The sequence below is a fragment of the Pungitius pungitius genome, chromosome 17, assembly GCF_949316345.1.
Source record: "Pungitius pungitius chromosome 17, fPunPun2.1, whole genome shotgun sequence".
NCBI lineage: Eukaryota > Metazoa > Chordata > Actinopteri > Perciformes > Gasterosteidae > Pungitius > Pungitius pungitius.
This window is the reverse complement of record NC_084916.1, coordinates 342,469-362,879: the sequence shown is the minus strand read 5'-3', so window position 1 is coordinate 362,879 and position 20,411 is coordinate 342,469. Positions and strand designations below refer to the sequence as shown.

The 20,411-nt window shown below is 47.9% G+C and overlaps 1 protein-coding gene across 4 annotated transcripts in view; it reads right to left on the bottom strand.

The window, feature by feature from the left end:
* The window catches only part of rbms3 (RNA binding motif, single stranded interacting protein), a 206,999-nt gene that overhangs the window by 41,724 nt on the left and 144,864 nt on the right, over positions 1-20,411 (bottom strand). For all 4 annotated transcript variants that reach the window (XM_037473624.2, XM_062558354.1, XM_062558353.1 and 1 more), the window contains 2 exons: positions 11,736-11,893; positions 7,109-7,188 (listed from right to left, as the gene is read on the bottom strand). In XM_037473624.2, the coding sequence (XP_037329521.2) occupies positions 7,109-7,188; positions 11,736-11,893 (238 nt within the window). The remainder of the gene's footprint in view (positions 1-7,108; positions 7,189-11,735; positions 11,894-20,411) is intronic.

Here is a 20,411-nt window from a genome sequence, read left to right as displayed (position 1 = left end):
TGTGTGTGTGTGTGTGTGAGACGGGAAGAGAGAGAGAGAGGCTCAAAGAACAAAGGTAGGAAACAGAGACGGTAGGAAATCATTCCGTTCGTGCCGTCCCTTTTTCTGCATCGTCTGTGTTTTGGTGAAACTACAGAAAGTGCGCATTTATTTCTGCGAGCTACGGCAAATAATCTGTGTGAGCCGAGAGAGAAGCAGGGGAGGGAAACACAGGCGCGATCCAATGACCAGCCGAGGAGACAGACAGGGAGACAGTGTGTCTGGGACATGAGGTCACTGCGAAGCAGGTGTGTTTCCATCGTCCTTCAGCAAGAAGAAAAACACACAACACGCTCATGTAGAAAACACACAAATAGCTGGAGGTGACAACAAGAGGAAAAACAGGAATCCGTGCCGCCGTCACGGTGAGATTCATGGAACGGAAACGTGGCCGACTGAGCGTCCATTGGCGGAGGCGGGAGTGTCTCCGCGTGCGTCCCCCCCCCCCCGATGGCTGGCGGTCGGATGAATGAATGGGCGTCGACTCCTGGAGGTCCGGTGGCGCTACAGAAATAACTCTGCTGACCACAGTGACCTCTGCTTGTTCCCACACAGCCTGCGTCCTGTTCTAATGGAGGCCCCTGCTCTATTTTGGGGGGGGGCTAGATTTATCTCAGTGCCCTCTGTGTCCCGGGGACGCTGACAGTGTGGTGGCTGGGTGTAACTGATGCCTGCTTCCCTGACGCAAGCACACAGAGGATGCAATTAGTCTTGAGGTCAATCCTGGTCCGTCAGATGCCGGTACCTCGCCCTTTCTCTTCACTTTCCAATATAAATAGAAAATAGAAAGCTGTAAATGATGGTCTTTTTGGGATGCTGTGACTTCTGGGGTAAGAGAAGAGCGGGTCACAAAGAGCGCGACCTTCTGAATTGCTTGCATAGCACAGGAACCTCAGAGTGTGATTACCCTCCTCGGCAAACCCAATCTTCATTCTGCAGGACTGACCGGCTGGACCAAAAGGCCATGACATCAGTGACCTGCAGTCCCTGCAGAGAGGCTGAATATCAGGGGAATGCATTGCCTCAGGTCCTGCATTAGATTAAGTTGACTGAATCTAGGAATCCGAGAAGATGCTGCTTGCCTCTCGGGACTTTTTTCCTGTTAGCTCCGGGGAGAAGAATGAAACAAAAAAAATCTAGACATTTTTGCTTATGACTGAAAACTTGAGCTCCTGAGCGCGCCAGAAAACAATTTACAGAAAGAAACGCCTCTATGGTCGACTGTGAAGAACTACGGTGCAAGACATTCAGCAAACAATTGGTCCACAGCTACGTGTCACTGGGCAGAGCTGCACAAACAAAACCACGTATTACTGGCCTCAATGAAACAGCAGTGTGGTGCTACTTCAGATTGGTGTTGGTCCAGACTCCTTTTTTTATAGGAACCTCATTTCATCTGCATTGCCGGTGCGTTGTTGGATTTATGTCTTAACCGACCACATCAGTCAAATACTGCAGATAAATGCCGTCATTGAGCGACATGCCAGTTTAGGTGAGACGGTTCATCCTCTCTGGATCGTAAATGTTGTGACCTTCCATCCAACGGCCAAACTCAAGCTCCACGATGGCGCTGGAAAAAACGCAGGATCACCAAAGTCATTAATGGGCCGATCGTCAATGTTTACACAGAACTGTAAGCCAACAAATATTTACTGACGTATTCTGGACTAAAAGAGGAATCCACGGCACAGAAGGATCAAGGACACATCAAGGACACGGCCGAACGCCCATGAAGAATGGAAGAGTGTCATTGTGCCTGCACTGATGCCGTGTGCTCTCAGCTGGATCCGGTTACATAGATGAGCATCAGGGCGCTGACGTGCAGGAGAGCACGGAGAGGACGGGAGATAAGCGAGAGAGGCATGGCTGGGAGGGAGGGAGAGAGAGACAAGGACAACAGAAGGGAGGAGTGGCGTGAGCAGGGCGAGGAGGTGAGGACGACAGAAAGGGGATCAACATAGTGGACAGCCGGGGGCGGGGCCACGGGGGCCGAGGTCCCCCTTTCATCCCTGCAGTAGCAGCGGATAAACTTTACTCAGATTTGCCCTTCCAAAAGCACCGGTTGTTCCAACTTTCACTCCCCACTCATCACTTTCTTCTCCCCTCTGGCCTTTTGCATCTGTTCTCATTCATCTGCCCTCTTGTTCCTGTCACATGTCCTCAGCTCCTCATCTTTCCCTCCATGTCTCTCTATTACCCTCCGTGGTTATGTGTCTTTTCCTCGCAGTAACACTCCTACTCGCTCCACATTAGGTGTGGTCGAGTGGAGAGCAAAGTCAACTGTTCCTGCCTAAACAAACTGTGGAGCCAATCAAAGGGCTTGTGGGGAGTGCAGCAGGTGAGGAGCACCTGTCTCTCCTCGCCCTCCACTCTCCGATCCACTGGCTCCGCTCACGAGTGATTCAGTTCAGAGGCAAAACACACAAAGCGTGACAAATCCAGATTATTGTCTGTGGGCGAGATAAGGTTATAATGAGAAAGTGCATCGGGGGAAATTGATCCTTTTTCAGGAAGCGGTGTGATTTACTGGGTACGCCAATAATAACGTCCTGTGTGTGCCGCCTGTAATGGGAGGCGGGTGGAGTCAGGGTTAGAAGGGGGGAGACGCTAAGACGACAGATTTCATTACAATGCAATATCCCGAGCAGCGCATTTGAGAGGCAGGACGGGTGGCTAATTATTACCCGTAGCACCGCGTATCGAAGAGCTGTCAGATTGTCGCTGCGCATCACAAACAGAGACGGAAAAATCGCCCGTTCACACCAGGTGACGGCGGCGGTAAGCGAATCATCGATACATCGCACATTTGACCTTTTGTTTCTGTCAAACAAGAGGAAGGCAAACATTAGATATAAACAATTTCAAAGATCAGCACCGGCGCAGGGATGCATCATGGGAACAATGTGGCTCCACCAACCTACTTGGCTAAATCCACACGCCGTAGGGGAGGGAAACGGGCCGTTATGAGCCAGGGGAATGTGGGAGGGGCTGCAGAATGAACATGGATTACTCGTGTATGACTGACAGTTTCAGAAGGGCTCTCTGTGACTTACCAAGTGAATTGGGAGCCTCCTTAATTCAGCGAGGGACGTTTTAATACCGTGGGCTGCCTCTGCTGCCTCGGCTCCGTTGCCTTGGCGAGGACGCCAGCAGGGAGGGAATATTATTCTGCCACAGCATACCCCCCCCAACCCCCCCCCCAGCGCCCCCACCCTCCCTGGCACAGGCCCTTGTGAGAGGCAAATAAGGACGTGTGTCGGCTGGCAAGCACCGTCTTCTGGTCGGTGCTGTGTTTTGTTTGAAGGGGGGGGGGGGGGGGGGGGAGCTTGCTAAATACCCCCCCATGAACTGTGCTTGGCATAAGCCTGACAGCTAAGGTTGTATTCCAAATCTCTCACAGATAGAGAAAGTAGTGTGTGTGTTGGTGCACATTCAGCCGGACATTCATGCAAAATGTTGGATTCGTGAAGTCCGGTGCTGTCGTTTGGCAGCGCTACCTGTGTCCTTCTGGAGATGCACCTTGTTGGTTTTGTTCAGCTGCTGTTTGGTGGCGACGATGAAAAGTAGTTGATTTGCACAAAGAGCAGCACAGAACAGGCATCAACTGTTACCAATTTCCTCTGTGCCACGGCTCACTCACATTACGGAATGTACGTGAGATTACTCACCTGCCAAAACCAAACAATGGCTAATGTATCTCCGGTTCAAATTACATTTACCATAGGGTGTCATCTCTAAGCTGTTTAATGCATTGTGGGACGAAGGGCTTTAATCAGCCAGGCTCAGTGGAGCCAGAGGATTAAATCACTTTTTATCCGCGCTTCCTTTGACTTTCCCAGTGCTCAGGGTTGCAGTGTAAATCATAATGCGTCCCTGTTGGGCTCACTTCACCATGGTTTATTGCTGTAGTCACATTTCATAAATTCTATTTATTCTGTATTGAGTAAATCCACACGCACTGAAAAACAAGGATGACTCTAAAGATTTCTCACCTCCAACTACAAAGTAGATCCTTTCTCACAAAGGGTTTTCTTGTGTCGGCATCATCGATGTGTGTGTTTATTTTAAGTAGTAAAGGTACTGCTGCCATGTGGATGTGAATTAATGCATGCAGTGTGAGTCCATGGCTATAGGTGAGAATACACACGCCTTGGTGTACACGAGCACCACCTCCACAGGGAGTATGTGGATGACTGTGTGCGCGCTCACAGCCGGGCGCAGCGACGAGGAGAAAGCGGCTGCCGCATTGCACAGAATAGCTTAACAGCTGTAGTGCTCCATCAGGGCTATCGATCATCTCCCTCTCTCCGAATCACAATCAGACGTGGGCAGAGCAGAGAGGCTCGGCCAGGCCTCTGCGCCTGGCTACGCACCTCTCATATCAACCAGGCCGTCGCCGAACACACCTGGAGAGCTGATTGGGAGCCTCCGTAGACCAGCGCCGTTGCACGTCTTTGTGCAGAGCTCGCTAGAATACGTGAAGAGCAGGGCAAGCACGGACTACTTTGCACTAATTCCTTATTGTATTGACACAAATCTTCTGGGTCATTAACACAAATCAAAAGTGCACTATAACATGTATTATTTTTAAACATATAACGCCATGAAATAACAACTTAATAGTATTAATAGGTAAGGTGTTACCACCTGCTGTCATGCCCCCACTCTGTAACATCAACACCTCATAATCACAAGGTAGTTAAATGTTATTAAAAGTTAAACAGGAGGTGTCTGGAAGCTGTTGGTGGCGCCATTAGCTTCAATCTGATAGCATCTCTGCAACCCTGGGTTCTCTACCTATTTCCTCCATGCACAGTGGTGGTATGCAAATTCAGAGACTCCGTTTCCGTTAATCCCTTCATAGTCATTTTAATTTAACAGATCACCTGACTTCCAGATATTTGCTTCCTGGTTTGGAACGGCAAGGATACAACTCAACATCCTTTTCTATTGCCATTGGACATACCTGAGAAGAGGAAAGCTATAACAAGACAAACCCCCATCACACACACGCACACACACACACACACACACACACACACACACACACACACACACACACACACACACACACACACACACACACACACACACACACACACACACACACACACACACACACACACACACACACACACACAGTCACAGCCTGATTGAGTAGCTAAGCTGGAAATGCAGAGGCTTGTCAAATACGGGCTTGAGAGGATTGGTGCATGTGCCCATGCATGCGTGTATCTGTGCAACCACAGGAACTTTGTGGACTATTTTTCAAAAGCTGAATGGGGGGGAAAGAGGGATCTCATTAGCATTATGCGAGTGTTGACATTCCACACAGGTCAAAGTCAGCAGTGCATGACTCTACTTGTGGCTGGTTTGTGTGCGTGTGTGCGCATGTGTCCAGCGTGTAGTCGTCATAGCTGTCACACAAGGAAACACATGCACGCTCCTGCTTTGCTGTGTGTGGTGAGGGTCCCCCGGGGTGTTTTGGGGTTGGGGGGGGGGCTGAACTGTCAAAGCAGGATGGATGAAGAAGCTGCCCTGCATAGCAAGGGGCTCTGGAGAAATACCACCAACATGACACACACACACACACACACACACACACACACACGCAGCGCGGGCGCTCCAGCTTTAAAATGCATGCATTTGAATGTGCATGAATTGAACTCACACACACAAGTTCACATGAAAGGCTTTTCGATCAAATATATGATGGTGGAAAGACTATAAATATAAGTCCAAATAGGATTTGATAATTCTATTTGTTTCCTTAAATCACAAACATCGACAACAAAAGGAACAACAAAACCTTCAAAGACAGCCAGTCCCACGTCTACACATACAGGCTTTCGTGGGGGGGAAGGACAGATTTCACGGACCCTCCAGGAGGGACCATAGTAGCACCAGACCCGGCCTTGTAAACTTATTACTATTCTTAATTCCAAAGAAGGATTTCCTCGATCGGGACCGTAAATCTTCATGGTAAATCTTCATGGCACAAGCCTGAACAATCCATCAACAATAATAAAGCCTGAGCGGCCTGGAGACGGACCCTTAAAGGGGAAGGTCAGCCTGATATTACAGCTTTAAAGGTTTCCTATTACGGCTAAACTTCAATATAACCACTCACCTTGCTTTTATTGGCTGCTGGCTTTGCAGTGGCTCAACATATGTGCAGATTCTAAATTCAGTCTCTCTGAGACTCCTGTCCAGTGGAGGAGCGATTTATGGGTGGGAGTCGCCGGTGTCGGGGTGAGTATTGTTAATAAAATCGCCACCGGGGCGAAGGAAATCCCCCCCCCCCGGTCACGCCCTGCTGGGATTCACAGGCACCACAGGACGCCGCAGCACTTTGCCTCAAAAGTGTTCAGGCGGCCTTTCTTTCACATCTTTGCTCTACTTCTACCTTTCTACTTTTTCCTCTTTGCCAACACCTCCGCCCCCTCAGAGGCTCCGCCTCCAGCATTTCCAATGGCCCAATCTGTTTCGGAACTTTCCGGGACAGCGATGCCGCTTTAGACCCGACTCAAAGACGCACAGTGTGCTGCATCAAAGTCTAGATTTCCTGACGTTCTCTCTTTTCACCCCCTCTTACCCGCCTGCGCTCCCCTTGGCCGGCTTGTTCCTCTGAGAGAGGAGAACAGATATGAAGGAGAGAGGAAGCGGCGCCGGGGAGCCGCAGAGCGAGAGGAGCGAGGAGCGAGCTCTTAAGTAGATTGCAAAGAACAACACAGGGGCGTGAGTGTGAATATTAACGGGCTTTCTCCTGCCCGAGAAGTTTCAGCCTACAGCGGCGACGGTTCCAAGGAGGGAATGGATGGTGACAGAGGGGGGGGGGGGGGAGTATACCTACAGAATCCGCCACATCGTCACGACAGCCGGATTCAGGTGTCAGAAACACCGGCGTACACAATCTATCAAGCTGTCCAGCAGATCCACCAGGAGAAATTACCATAAGCGAATCAGAAGGGAGAGGTCTCACAGCGGATGATTTCTCCCCCCCCCAAAATGAAAGAAGAGGAAAGAGTTGATGCAAGAACAACGACAAGCAGGAGGATGAGACACTCACCTGGAATGCCAGGTGGGGTTTTCAGGTATTTGCCGTTGAAATGCTGGATCACAACTTCACATTTCTCTGTGGACTCCATCCTGCAACGGAAAAGAGACGCATGGGGTTTCATTTGAAAAGCACTCAACAAATGAGCTCAATGTTGACACTAAACGATGAAACAAACAGCTTGTGGGGAATATAATGACATTTTTATGGTACGAACGGAGGCTTCTTCACGGCACTACACACTATCACAAATGGATAAGAATACCCCGGCAGCAGACACTTTATTAGATACTGTTTGTCAAATCGACTAAATCAGCCACTCATAACCAACCCAACATTGCCTGTTTCTATTTTGATTGGGAAGTTAAATAGCCCCCCCGATGACACATTGACAACAACAACCAGTGGACTGTGTCCTGCTGCCTGGGTAGTATCACCCTGTTAAATAAAATCCTGACACTTCCCCTCGTCAGTGTGTCCCTGCCATGAGTCACGAGTCCATCATGAGTGTGGAGAAAGCAACAAGTGAAAGGGAATGCACCGTGAACCAGAAGGGGGGGGGGGGGGGGGTATGAAGTGTGCTCATGAGGGAGAGCGAGAGGCTGACTCACTCGTCTCCCCTCCTTCAGCCACTGGGTCAAAGGTCTGTGGGTCCAGCAGCCGAGCAGCAGGTCCTGATCTCTCACATCATGAGCACCCGGTCCCTAATAACCCGTTCACATGGGGGTTATTGTGGCTGTTTGGCATGAATTTACACATAGGACGGGGGGGTAATTCTGACGAGACATTTTCTCAGAACAGATACAAACTGAGAGTAGATTTCCTAGTCGGGGGATCTCATCCTGGGTGTAAAACCCCCTTCCATTAGAAACACAGCTTTGTGCATTCATTTGCAGCCAGTGTACATCTGTTGCCATGCAGATTAGTCACAGAGGACTCATAGGGCCTGTGCTCCTGGTAATGGGCCCTTGGAATGTGCAGAATTCATTGCTTTCCACGTTTTCATTCTTTTTTCGCTCTCACCTCCAAGAATTCTCATATCCTCCTGTCAGCCTCTCACTTCTCTGTCCTCTGTCTCTCTCACGCTTCCCCATCTCTACCTTCATCCTTCTTTCTTTTTTTGATACCATAGTTTCTTTATCTGTCTCCGTTACATCCATCTTACTCCCCACCTGTCTGCACCTCTTCTTTTTGACGTCTCTCTTATTTCTCGGCGTCTTTCAGCTTTGTTCTTTTCCTCCATCTTTCAGCATTACCTTCTCTCTCTGTCTCCACTCTCTCAGCCGCTCCATCTCTCTCACTTTGGGTGCCCCCCCCCCCCTTTCTTCCCGTCCATTTGCTTCTCTGTGATCACCATCAATATTTTTCTCTCTTTTACTTTCCCTACTCTTTATTTTTTTTAGAATAAGTAATCTTTCATACTTCCTGGCATCATCCATCCCTCACTGCCCCCCCCCCCCCCACATATCTCTTTTCTTTCCCTTCAGCCCTCTCATTGTGTTTGGTAAGACTGAGAATGCATGTATGATATATATATATATATAAATATATATATTACAGAAATGAGATCAGTAAAGGCACTGCCCTTCATCATGTGATTAAATAGAGAAGGTACATAAAGGCAGGGTATGGTCTGAAATGTTTACATTTATTATGTAGTTGTTGACTTAATTAAACAAATGAGTCCTTTCAAATCCAATGTGCAAAACCAAGCAGCCGAGAATAAAGTACTAGAATAGTCTGATCAAAGAAAAGAGTAATACGTCCACCTACTGGCTCCACCGTTAGTGGGAATGGAACATTATGTCAGCACCATGCAGGTTTATTATTCAGTTCCACTTTGTAGAAAACTATTCTGCTGACAGAGAAGACGTAGAGACCATTTCTTCACAGATGGCGTTCTATGACACGTCTATAATGCATTACATAAATACCTTCAATGCATTATAGATACGTTAGAATAAAGCATTAAGTGATTCTAATACTAAGCGTGCTGCCGTAAAACATGATTCTATAATGTAAGATTGCATATCTTTAATTTTAAAAATCCCTTTAAATTAAGCAATTTAATGATCCCCTAGGGTAACTTAGATTTACATTATAATGTATTATAGAAATATTAGTGTATTCAAACGTTGTATTAGTGAGTGACCAGAAACTTTGAAGTATTATTATACTTAATCATGAGAAAATATTTAGTCTTTTATTTCTTACTTTATTTAATTGTCCGATTGTTTTAATCCATGTAATAAACACTATGTAACAACCTGTTGTCTGTTTATTTATTTGACTCTTTGTTTGAGGACAGAATCATGTTCGGATCCATGTTCACAAACACACAACACGGTGACACAAACAGACCAACAACGCTTCTATGAGGCTTCAGAGGAGCTATAACCTCTGTGTTTACAACGATACACACTCCACTGAGTGCTGGGACAAATCATCATTTATGTAGCACATTCACATAGATACAAGAAAAACGCTCTCTGGAGATTATTGGCATGTTCTGTTAGTTTCTTTAGAAAGTCACGTTGAACCCATCACCCGCCCTCCGGAGTCTCAAGTGATTCTCTCGACCCGTTGCGCGTTGGTGCTCAGCCCCCCCCCCCCAGGCGCCCTCTGGCCTCCGTCTCAGGGCTCGCCTCCTACGCGACGCCGTCTCTCCGGCACTCTTTTAATAGGTAGACGGACAACAGGTGGGCAGACGAGGCGCTAATGAGGCCCGACGGGGGACAACAAACCGGCCGTCCACACTGTGGGCCCAACATGGGGGGGGCTGCCGTTCAGTCAGGTGGGCGGCTCCTCTCTGTGTGTGCTGCCGGTTAATGGCATCAGGTGCTGCTGTCGGCAATGATTAGCGCCGGGCCCGGAGTAATGGGCTCTGATAACAGTAATGGATCGGCCCACAAACACTTAGCTGGGTTTACTCTCTCTAAAGCCCCCGGTGGCCCTCAGCAGCCTGTTGACACAACGGACCGGAGCTCAGCACTTCATATGACACATTCATCTCTTTTGTGCCGAATCGCTTTCTAGCTTCTTTTTCTAATCTGTCCTTACACAATAATACCTCCGGTACTGCTGTTCTTTCGTTTTTTCTTCACCACATATAACGGAAAGTGTTTCTTTTTTCTTTTACAGGCGCCCACACCTGCTCATTTGACTTTCTATTCCTCAATCCATCACCGTCTCACACTGACTTCTCCTTCCCATCACCTTATCTCTCTCTGTATAATAACCTCTATGATTAGTTCTTCTTTTGCACTCCCTTTTCCATCATGTCTCGGTTCCCCCACTGAGGTCTGCTTGAACAGGTGGCCTGTGGCAGGTTGTTGCTGTGCTCTGCTTGTCGGTCCACAGGAGGCTTCCTGCCTTTCTGTGTGCGCTCACTAATGTGCGTGTTGGTGGATCGTCTCCGTGCACGCGTATCTGTGCACGGGCTCCAGTTTGTGTGCGTTGGTGCTGGTCCCGCTGTAAACCTCGCTAATAGAGCAGGGAATAGGAGAGGAGTTCAGCCAGGGCAAGTGATTAAGAAAAGTCCCTCCAAGATGGCGGCTGTGTGGCCTCCTCTGGGTAAACAAGGGAGGGATGTGTGGAGGGGAACGGAAGCCTGGTGGCTGCTGCCGAGGACAAGGACAGAGCGGTTTATGACTTTGGGGGATTAACAAGCTGAAGTGGAAACTTTTCTAAGTAGAAAAAGTAATAAACCACACAGTGTTTGGGTTGGTGGTGGAAATATAGCAGCCCTGGCTACTCTGGACAAGGGGTTAAGTGCAGGTATGTGAGAATTTACTGGCCCAAGCATCCATTAGGGTTCTACTGAATGCTTGGATCTAAATAAAAGGCTTGAGGCAGAACTCTTTGCTCTTGAAAACCCCTTTTTGGAAGAAATGGTTTGATCTGTTAAAAGCCTCCTTCCCTGTAAGAGCTCCACACAAAACTGTTGGGATTTAAAACAGTAACTGAAGGAAATCACAGCGGAAACCCTCGAAAGCTAAATGGGTTCTCAGCAGAACCCCACTGGGTGGGCTCTAGATGATTGCCATATTAAGGGGTAACTGGAAAACCCCCATGGGTGTGTTTTAGATGAAACCAACCCAGTGCATGTCTTCTTGTTAGAGCCACAGAGAAACCTCTGACTGGAACCATTACACCATAGAAGGGCCTTCGGCAGAACCTCTCATAGGGGTTTTTGTTTAGGGTCAGGCCAAAGAACCCAGTGTGGTTCTTGTAAACACATTAATCTCTCAGGGCCTTTAGGCACATGTGGTCATTCACAGAAACAAACACACTTTGATGCACAGACAAACTCATCCGCTGACACGCTGTCAAACAAATCACCGTTCAAAGTTTCCACTGCATGAAGGCAGGATTCATTGGTTATTTTTAAAGGCAATGAGTGTATGCACATAGTAAGCACAAGTGTGTGCCTTTATGCCCGTGCATGTTTACGTATTCGGATCCATTCTTAGACTTGGGTCTGTGCACTTGTGAGAGTGTTTGCACAACTACCGTGGGTCTAATCCATTTGCAAATGATTTATTATTAACGCTGCAGCATCCACAGAGAACCACAACACCACTACAAATATGTTTGGGAAGATTGACTCTAAAAGCTCCCAGAGCATCACGGCCTGTACCTGGCGAAGCCGACCCCTCTGCTGACCCCGTTGGCATCCCTCAGTATCCTCGTGGAGATGACGTGACCCAGAGGCTTCAGCATGTTCTCCAGCTCCTGCTCGTCCATGGACACCGGCAGGTTGGAGATGTACAGGTTGGTGGGGTCCTGCTCCTGTTGCTGGAGGGCCAGGAGTGAGAATAGTAGGGGAGGACAGATAGAGGAAAGGAGGGGGTGGGGGAGAGGAAAAAATGAGAAATAATGTATCACCAACAAGTGTAAGAATCAGGAAAGAATGCACAAAATGCCCAACTGTTTCGATCGTGCCGTGGAACCTTATTGGCTCACTTCACTGGGCCCACATCGTCTATCAAAACACATTCCAATGGGGGGGGGGCTACGTCCTTCTTACGCAGACTTCTCACATAAACTAGGACAGCTGCTCAGACCGTCCAGCGTGTTGGAACACTCTCTTCTCTGTACATTCATGTTGAACCAGGAATAGAGAGTGAAAAGCTGTGTAGTGTGCCCAGGGGCCGCTGGCTGGGTGACGCTGCACAGCTGGCGGTGGATGGAGCCTGAGGTGGGCCCAGCGTGCTGGAACAGCTGGAAACAACAGCCGCAGTCCCACCAGTCAGTCAGTCACTGTGTCAAGGAGCCGCCACGAAAGTCAACCATCTGTCCATCCATCAATGCTGCAGTGCAGCCTAAAGTCCCATGAAACGGCAGTATGTCATGCGTATCTCCAATGGTCTTTCTTTAGGGTGCTGTGTGCACGTCGGCACGTTTCTAACACACCAAGTTGCAATCAATCCATCCACGGAGTAAGACCACGTCTCATTCCTTTCCGTTTTTATCCAACATCCGAGTCTCCAAACTTTTCATCCAGCAGCAGGCGGCCCGGTTTTTAAAGGTTACGTTGGTACGAAGCAATATTACAAGAAGGCATTCATGCTGTTGTTGGTGACTAGCGAAACAGGATGAGTGAACGCTTTAAATGGATCGACGTCCACTTCCTTTCACGGGGATTTGCTCATCTTGCATCCTCTATTCATGAATTCATCAGTGTCAGTCAAAAGGAAGTATTCAACTTAAAGATGATTAATGATCGTGAATGGGTGACCGCAGGCTGCCTTTGTGAACTGCACTCCAAACGTATTTATTTAATGAAATCAATGAAAAGAATACAATGCGCTCTGAGCCTGAATGTTAATCCAGTTTACATCAATAATGTGAACAGCAGGGGGGGGGGGGGGGGGGCTTTGAAAGGAACATCGCCATTTGGAAAGGCAATATCTATGTAATAGTTGGGCTCCATATTAAAAAGTGGATCTGACAGTAGTCTCTAAATCTTAAAGGAATACTTCCCACACAACATTATTTGTACACCATTTATCTGCCCGTGGTGCACAGAGATTCTTTCTCGCATTCCCACGCACAACTTGTGCGGTACAATCAAAGTCTCATTTAGCGATACGCAAACACATGCATCTTTGCCATCTTAATATGTAAAACACTGAAAGCGCCTGGGCCCTGCGTGGGCCCACTACCCATTAAAGAGTTCTACATAACACAATGTCTTCCTAAAGATGTTACGGTGAGTACAGTCGAGTTGAAGACTGACTTTTGCCCAAACATAATAATTTGCAGTATCCACATAACTATAGTTTTTCTAATTAGTTTTAATCCACGTGGATACTTGCTTAGCAGTACTTTGATTTTAGTTGATTCAGCGTCAAATAAACGCCTTTAAAAAGATCAGAAACACAGATCTTCAGCGATCGTTCCTCACACGCAGATGCAGTACTGTCAACAGTGTTCTTCTCAGTCGGGGTGGTGGAGATGCTTCAAAAGCCGCCTGCATGAAGACGCGCTCTTTGAGAACCTTCACAGACTCCGTGTGCGTCGCCAGGGGCGACAGCGTCTCCCTCCGTCTCATTTTGCTCCTCGCTGACGACGGAGGAAGAGGGGAAGGAGGAGGAGGAGCCTCCACCAGCCACCATCTCTCCATCTGTCAGAGGAGAAGACGGGTCCCTCCCCTGATTAATTAGCTGTCTTATCTGAGAGGACATGTTGGATCTGATTAAAGCCTGTGGGGGAAAGCCGACGCCTGAAAACCGCAGCTCTTTCTCCTTTAAACAAGGAACTCAATTACCCAACTTTGGCGCTTACGGCTCTCCTCTGGAGCTTCGTCACATTTACGGCGGCAGAAAGATCTCACAAGAGTCTGAATAACAGAGGATCTGGCATTGAATGAGGCTTAATTAAATCGGCCTGAATAAAAACCCTGTTCACGTGTCTCTCTCCAGGTCCCCTCGGTGTGTGAAGTCGTGCGGATGTGCTTAACGCCGAGTGCGGCGGATGCGCGATGCAACGCTTTTCGGGATTACGGCATCAAAGAGTTCACCAGCACCAGGTTAAGCCAACCACGCGAGAGCCGCTTCTCCCACACGCATGTGGCGGTACACATGCGTGTGGGAGAAGTGCGACAGGACCCTAAGAGGCACCTGTGTGCGTGGGCCAATGGGAGAAGGCTGCGTTTTCTCTGGGATTATCGGGGGGGGGGGCCTCATCTTCGCGCTGAGTTCCCTCTCTGATGGCGTTCCGCGCCGCAAAGCCCTAAATACCCAGATGAGAAGGTTAAGGTGGGGGAGTGGAAACGGGAGCATTCTGACGGGAGGTGAGATGGGCCGCCCCGCTCCACGAGGAGGTTTAATTTCCTTTAATGTCAACCATGGCACACGCTCCGCTGTCAGGCTGTGAACAAAGCGGTAATTAAGGTTTGTGTAGGTGTGTGTGTGTACATATTCCATCTCAGTATAATTGCGTGTGTGGGTTTGTTCCATCAAATCTATACAGTGCAATGCCTTGACTGTGTCTTTCTTTGCTGTGTGTGTGTGTGTGTGTGTCTAAGGTAGAAGGCTAATGGAAAGGCTCCAGGCTGCACAGCGTCTTTCATGAGCATAATTCCTTCACCTTGCCACAAGGAGGACAGGAAACCCAACTGTGTGTGTGGACAGAGGAGGAGGAGGAGGGGTGGGGGCGTGCGATGGGGGGGGGGACGTGTCATTTCGCGCTGACGGATGGCCAACTCGCCAGAGCTGACAGCCCGGTAGCTGTTTCATTTCGACACCCTGCTCTGTTTACCTCACTGTAATTTCTGAGAACATTACTGTGCTACAGGGGAGAAGGGGGGGGGGGGCATTAGCAGAAAGGAGGAAGAATAAATAAATAATAAAAAGGTGGCGTGATCTGGGTTAGGCAACAAAAAATTCAAAAAGAGGAAAATGGGAGTAAAAGATCACGGTGCAAAAGGTGAAAAGTTAGGAAAGAGAACGAGGCGGATACGAGGAGTTAAAGGGAGCCTTCGTCAGCGCTGCAGGGAGAAGAGGACGCCTAAAGTGTCCATCTGTATCTGCTAAACCGTACTACCACTGTGTCCTCCTGACCGCATCGAACGCCACGCTGCGGCTCGGAGCTTTCCTCGGGTCACATACCGTACCCCGCTCTGTCTTTGCTTCCTCCCCCTCTCACACCTCTGATCTCACTTTCTCTTACGCCATCAACACTTTTCATTCCTGGAGCGACCTCCCGCCCAGCTCCATTGCATTATTGGCTCTCAGCGCCTCCCTGCGAGGGCGCGTGTGCTTAAGTAGAGCGTATGCCATCCGCTTCCTTTCGGTGTGCCACTCTGCCCAGTCATGTGACTAACCCTAAACTGAAGGGGCGGGATTAGGTCAGCAGACAGAAACCTGCGCCTCTTGCTCATGAGTTGAGGGATCCGCGTTGAGATCTCGCTGCGGGACCCTGAATCTGCCGAAAAGCATTCAGGAGACAGGCAGAGGGAAGGAGAAGAGGGGTCGGAGAGCTGGAAGTCGGACCGGCGGGTAGAAAGAAGGTATCAACTACAAAGGAGTCATTCTAACAGCCGGAGGGACAGCAGCTGGCGTGGTCGGGCGGGGCAGCATCGGCGCCCTTTGATGAGTGCTTCGGCGTCAAGTCCTGCTGCCGATGAGCGGATGGCAGGACGACCCGAGTGACCCTTCAGCGCGCTGCCACCCTGTCAGCCTGCGAGCCACTTTCCCCTCGAGCGCCTCCTCATCGTAGCCCCGCCTCCGTCCACGGACGCCGCCCGTAGGAGACACAGAGGCGAGTTGCAGGAGGCTCCATTGTAGAGAGCGCGCTCGAGTTTAGCAGCGGAATTACATTTGTGAAGTTGCTGCACCAAAAGAACTGTTTTTTTTTCATCAATCCTGTATTAGTCGGGGGGGCCTTCTCCTTCCCCCCACGGTACCGATTCAGAACTTCTGTCAGAAAACAAAGTCCCGGGAGGCGAAGGATTGGTGCCATCACCCAGGGCCGCCATTTTCAATCCAATTACTGTGTTACATCTGAATAAACAGCCCAAATCAGCGTTGTTCAAAGGTTGCCTGAGTGGTGCCGCTGTAAACGGGTATCGGGGGGGTTAAAGATTCAGAATGAAGACTTCCTTGTAGGCATATGGTTGTCTGGGATTTGAGTCTTATTTCCTCTCATCAATGACTTTCTGCCGTTGCTCTAATCACTTTGGTACACACGCCGTAGGGATTGGAGAGGAAGTTCCTGTTTGAATGTGACACACATTACAAGTAAGTATCACAACATGTACGAGAGAATATACTGCAGAGGACGTGAGAAGATGGGTCGGGTTGTAGAGCACAGAGAAAACCCCAGATTAGATATTTGGGCTAATTCTAATTCATTGGATTTAGAAAGGAGGAAGGAAGCCCTGAGAGAAATGTGAGAAAATGATCCTGATTTCACAAGCTATTCCTATTTCCTGATCATCATCCTCACTGTGAGCTACTAAACTGATTCATTGTTTCATTTATTTACATAATGATGCTCAACAAGATCATCCACTCACCATGTGTTCATTAAGTAACCTCTCGGTACCATTTTAAAGTTAGTCCACAATTTATTATCATTATTACTATTATTTCACAAGATAGAAATAGCAGAACATGCATCTCAGCAGGGTTAGGATCAGAGGTTCACCTTGCTCACGTAGTTTGGCTGCAATACATTGTTACCTGACTAAATCAAAATGTAAGGAATTACCATACGTAGCTGCAGAGCCTAATGCGTCACATTATTCTTCCCATGAGTGCGATCCAAGCCAATGACAACTAAGTGCGTCCTAGCGGCCCAGAGGCACTGCGGTGTTTAGGTGGGTTCTAAGACCTCCACTCGTACGCTCGCATTATTGCGCACACCCTTGTTGCACTGCCCTGCGCCTCCTACAATCACACGCACACACACGCATGCGATATGCACACACACACACACACACACACACACACACACACACACAGTCAATCTTTGTCTTATTACGGCTCATGGCAAACGGCTTTCTGGCAGCTCTGTATTATGCTCAGATGATAGATGCTGTGTAAGGAACAAAAGTGGGTGATACATTATTGAGGCTCAGAGTTTGCTCACACAGTGGTGGGGCTTTGTTTTAGTAACTTAACTCCCCGTCGCTGGTGGAGTCTTCAGCCTCATTGGGCACCAAACCGGTGCTTGGAATGAACACGATTTGACTACAGTGGAGCAGGACATTCAAGGTCAAACCATTGGTAATGCATTTTGGTATGGTGTGAGATCTAAAGGGTTATTTTCTGTGGAGGGGGGGGGGGGCTGACTATAATACGTTTGGTTTTTTGCCGAGTTTAAAAGCACCAGAATTGTGGACTCACAATCAATTGATTAAAGTGTCCATGTTCATCGTAATGAGCTAAAAGCTCATCAAGTACACCACTTACGCGCACTTCTATTTTAGAAGAAAAAAAGAAAACCAACCATCCGTTAATATTCCTGAGCATCATTTGCCTTATTGTGTGTAATTTTCCACCTATTACAGGTGTAAAGAGGGATCCTACCTTTGCAAAACAGACTTAACACCACTAAATGATGTCTGCCATCAGTGTCACAGCTCATACATTTTGATGCCATGTTAATGTGAATTTAAATGGGTCGATATGCGCTTCAACCGCTTAATCACGACCCTCTGATTTGATTTTGTCTTTCCCTCGGTGAGCTAATATTCCAGAGATTAAAATTTCATGTGGAGCTCATATCAAAAATTCATTATTAACACGAAAGAAGGGCCTGACGGCCTTGTGCTGCATCTAAAGGAGACAAAACTCATACATGCATAGTGCAGGTGACGCATGCAGAGACTCCTCCCGCCTTAGCAGAGGAATTAAAAATAAAAACCGTCCTCATGTTGAGCTGTGGTTATGTCCTCCCTGGGCTCACAAGCAGACAACATCCACAAACGTCTCGCCGGTTTCATAACACATTTTCATCAGCGTAACCTTCATATTTTTCCATTAAGGCGTTTGCAACAACAGCTCATTGTGTTGCTGCCCGGGTAAATGCATTTTTCCGTCTTATGCATCTTTCATGATATCAATTCTGAGATTGAATTCCTCCTGCCTGACATCGTGGGGAGGGGGGGGGGGGTGCGGGGGATGGTTTTCCACGGCAGGACAGGGTTTTTAAAGGAATGAAGCGAGCTGTTTAATTTCCACTATTGACCCCGTGAATCTGCATCTATAAATTACCAATCACGTCCCCCTCAGCACAGGAGCTCTGCACTCTCTCTCTCTCTGGCCTGTTTGGGAGGTTTCTCTGTTGACAGAGTAAACTCCTTCAACTCTTTCATTACCACACAAATGTCCCTCCTTCCACGTCGGCCACAGAGCCGAGAAGACACGATTCACTTTGAGCAGAGACACAGCTCAACATACGAGATCCTGTACCTGTCCTTCAGGGGGAAGTCTGCCAAAAGGAGGTTTGATCACCCGACAAACCAGAGCCAGCCATCGGCTCCTTCTGTGGGGCGCGTTGACTTTATGGAGGTGTTCAGCCCATGTGGTGAATGTCCACTTCACAGCCAGCAGTGTCATTCATGTCAGGGACTGGATGAGGAGAAGTTGCCTTTTTCATTCTCCAAATATCCAGTTAAACGTGTGCTCAGTTCAACTGCTCAAAACAAAAAGCAAACTCCATTTTAAGTGAAGAAGGGTGCGTGGAAACTGGGAAAATATAAAAGATTTGGGAGAAAGAAAACTAGATATATGTTCAGGTACAGAATGTGAGGCGGATCTTTGGAAAGTTAAAACACAAATGTGATCAAATCTAAAAGACAAAAAGGTTTGGCCCTAAGCGTCACTGTGAGGAATCGACCACATTCAATCAAGAGAAAGCTTGTCCCATCAACACATTGGGCCTTCACACTCCTAAAAAGCCCACATGCCTCCAACATGCTGTCCCGTGCACGCCGCCCTCGCCAGGTGTTTCACCGCCGCGGCGTTAAAATGGTCACACGTGAAGGGGGAGGGGGGGGGGGGAAAAGAGCTTCACAAGATGGTTTCCTCAGTGTGGCGGTGGCAGGCGAGGCCGTGCGGGTCCTTTAGGGCGGCGCTACACGCGTCACACACAAAGCAGGAGCGCGACAGTCTCTTTGTCAGCTGCTCCAGATGGAGGCACAAATGCAATTCCCACTCATGAATCCAGTGCAGAGAAACAAACACACGCCCTGCATCACCCACCCTGCTCATGGGCTCGTTTGCTATTCCTTAATGTGCCTCACGAGGGGGGGGGGGCTAAGGCTGCCACCAGAACCTACGTTGTGCGCTGTGAGTGTTGTGTGTCTAACTGCAGCAGAGGAACGGCAACACGGCGCAGGCGAGAGCCGGGAAATATTGAAATATATATTAAAGAATTATTTCTCAATGGGAAACAGCGACAGCAATAACAAAAGTAATAATGGAAGGTGTTGTGCGCGGAAAGCCACTCAACAAATCCACATTTATGTGACATCAGTCGGGTTCAGTGGTGGAAGTGATGCAATGATTTTCAATTATAAAACGGATGTGGAGAATTAGCTCCTTTTCTGTCATAAAACAGGCTCCCGATGCCTCCGGTTTTCTAATAAATAGTAGAAGCTGATTATTGTTTCTAAAATAAGGGTTTTAATGCGTTTCCTCACACACTTAAATTGTTTTCACCAGAAAAGAATAAATGCTCATTAATGTCTCATTATTCCCGATGCACAAGGTTTAACAACATCTGGAGTGTTTCATATATTTCGACCCAATTTGTTCTTGGAGTCCTCTCGTCAGAGGTCACCCAGGGGTCATCAATACTGGTAATTAACATGGTGTTAACATGACAATAGTTAGGATACAATAAAATCATATTTAGCATACCAGTCTAACATGTGTATTTATGATTGTGGCATAATGAGGACAAAAAAATAAAAAATGCATCCATTATTGAAACCATACACATGTCTGCACACGGGAGCTGACGGCTGCCTCTGGGCCCTCGTTAATAATCCCACATTTACATTCTGGACATAAATACTTCCATCATTATGCCGTGGCCTTGATACAATACGGTTAGGAGAGAATTATTTTAAACATGAGAGGTCTAGGTTATCAAAGTTAAAAAAGTAAATGAGTTGACAAGATCTGTTTGACCATCAACCACTTGGTAGAAAGTCAGACTGCTCAGTATCTTCATCTGTTTCAGCTTTTATTCCTTTAAAAAAATAAAAAAAAGTATTTATGTCGGTGACATTCAGTTCCTACTTTGCATACTTTGGTATTATTGTTCATCTTTCATCATCGTAAATACGTGTCACAAA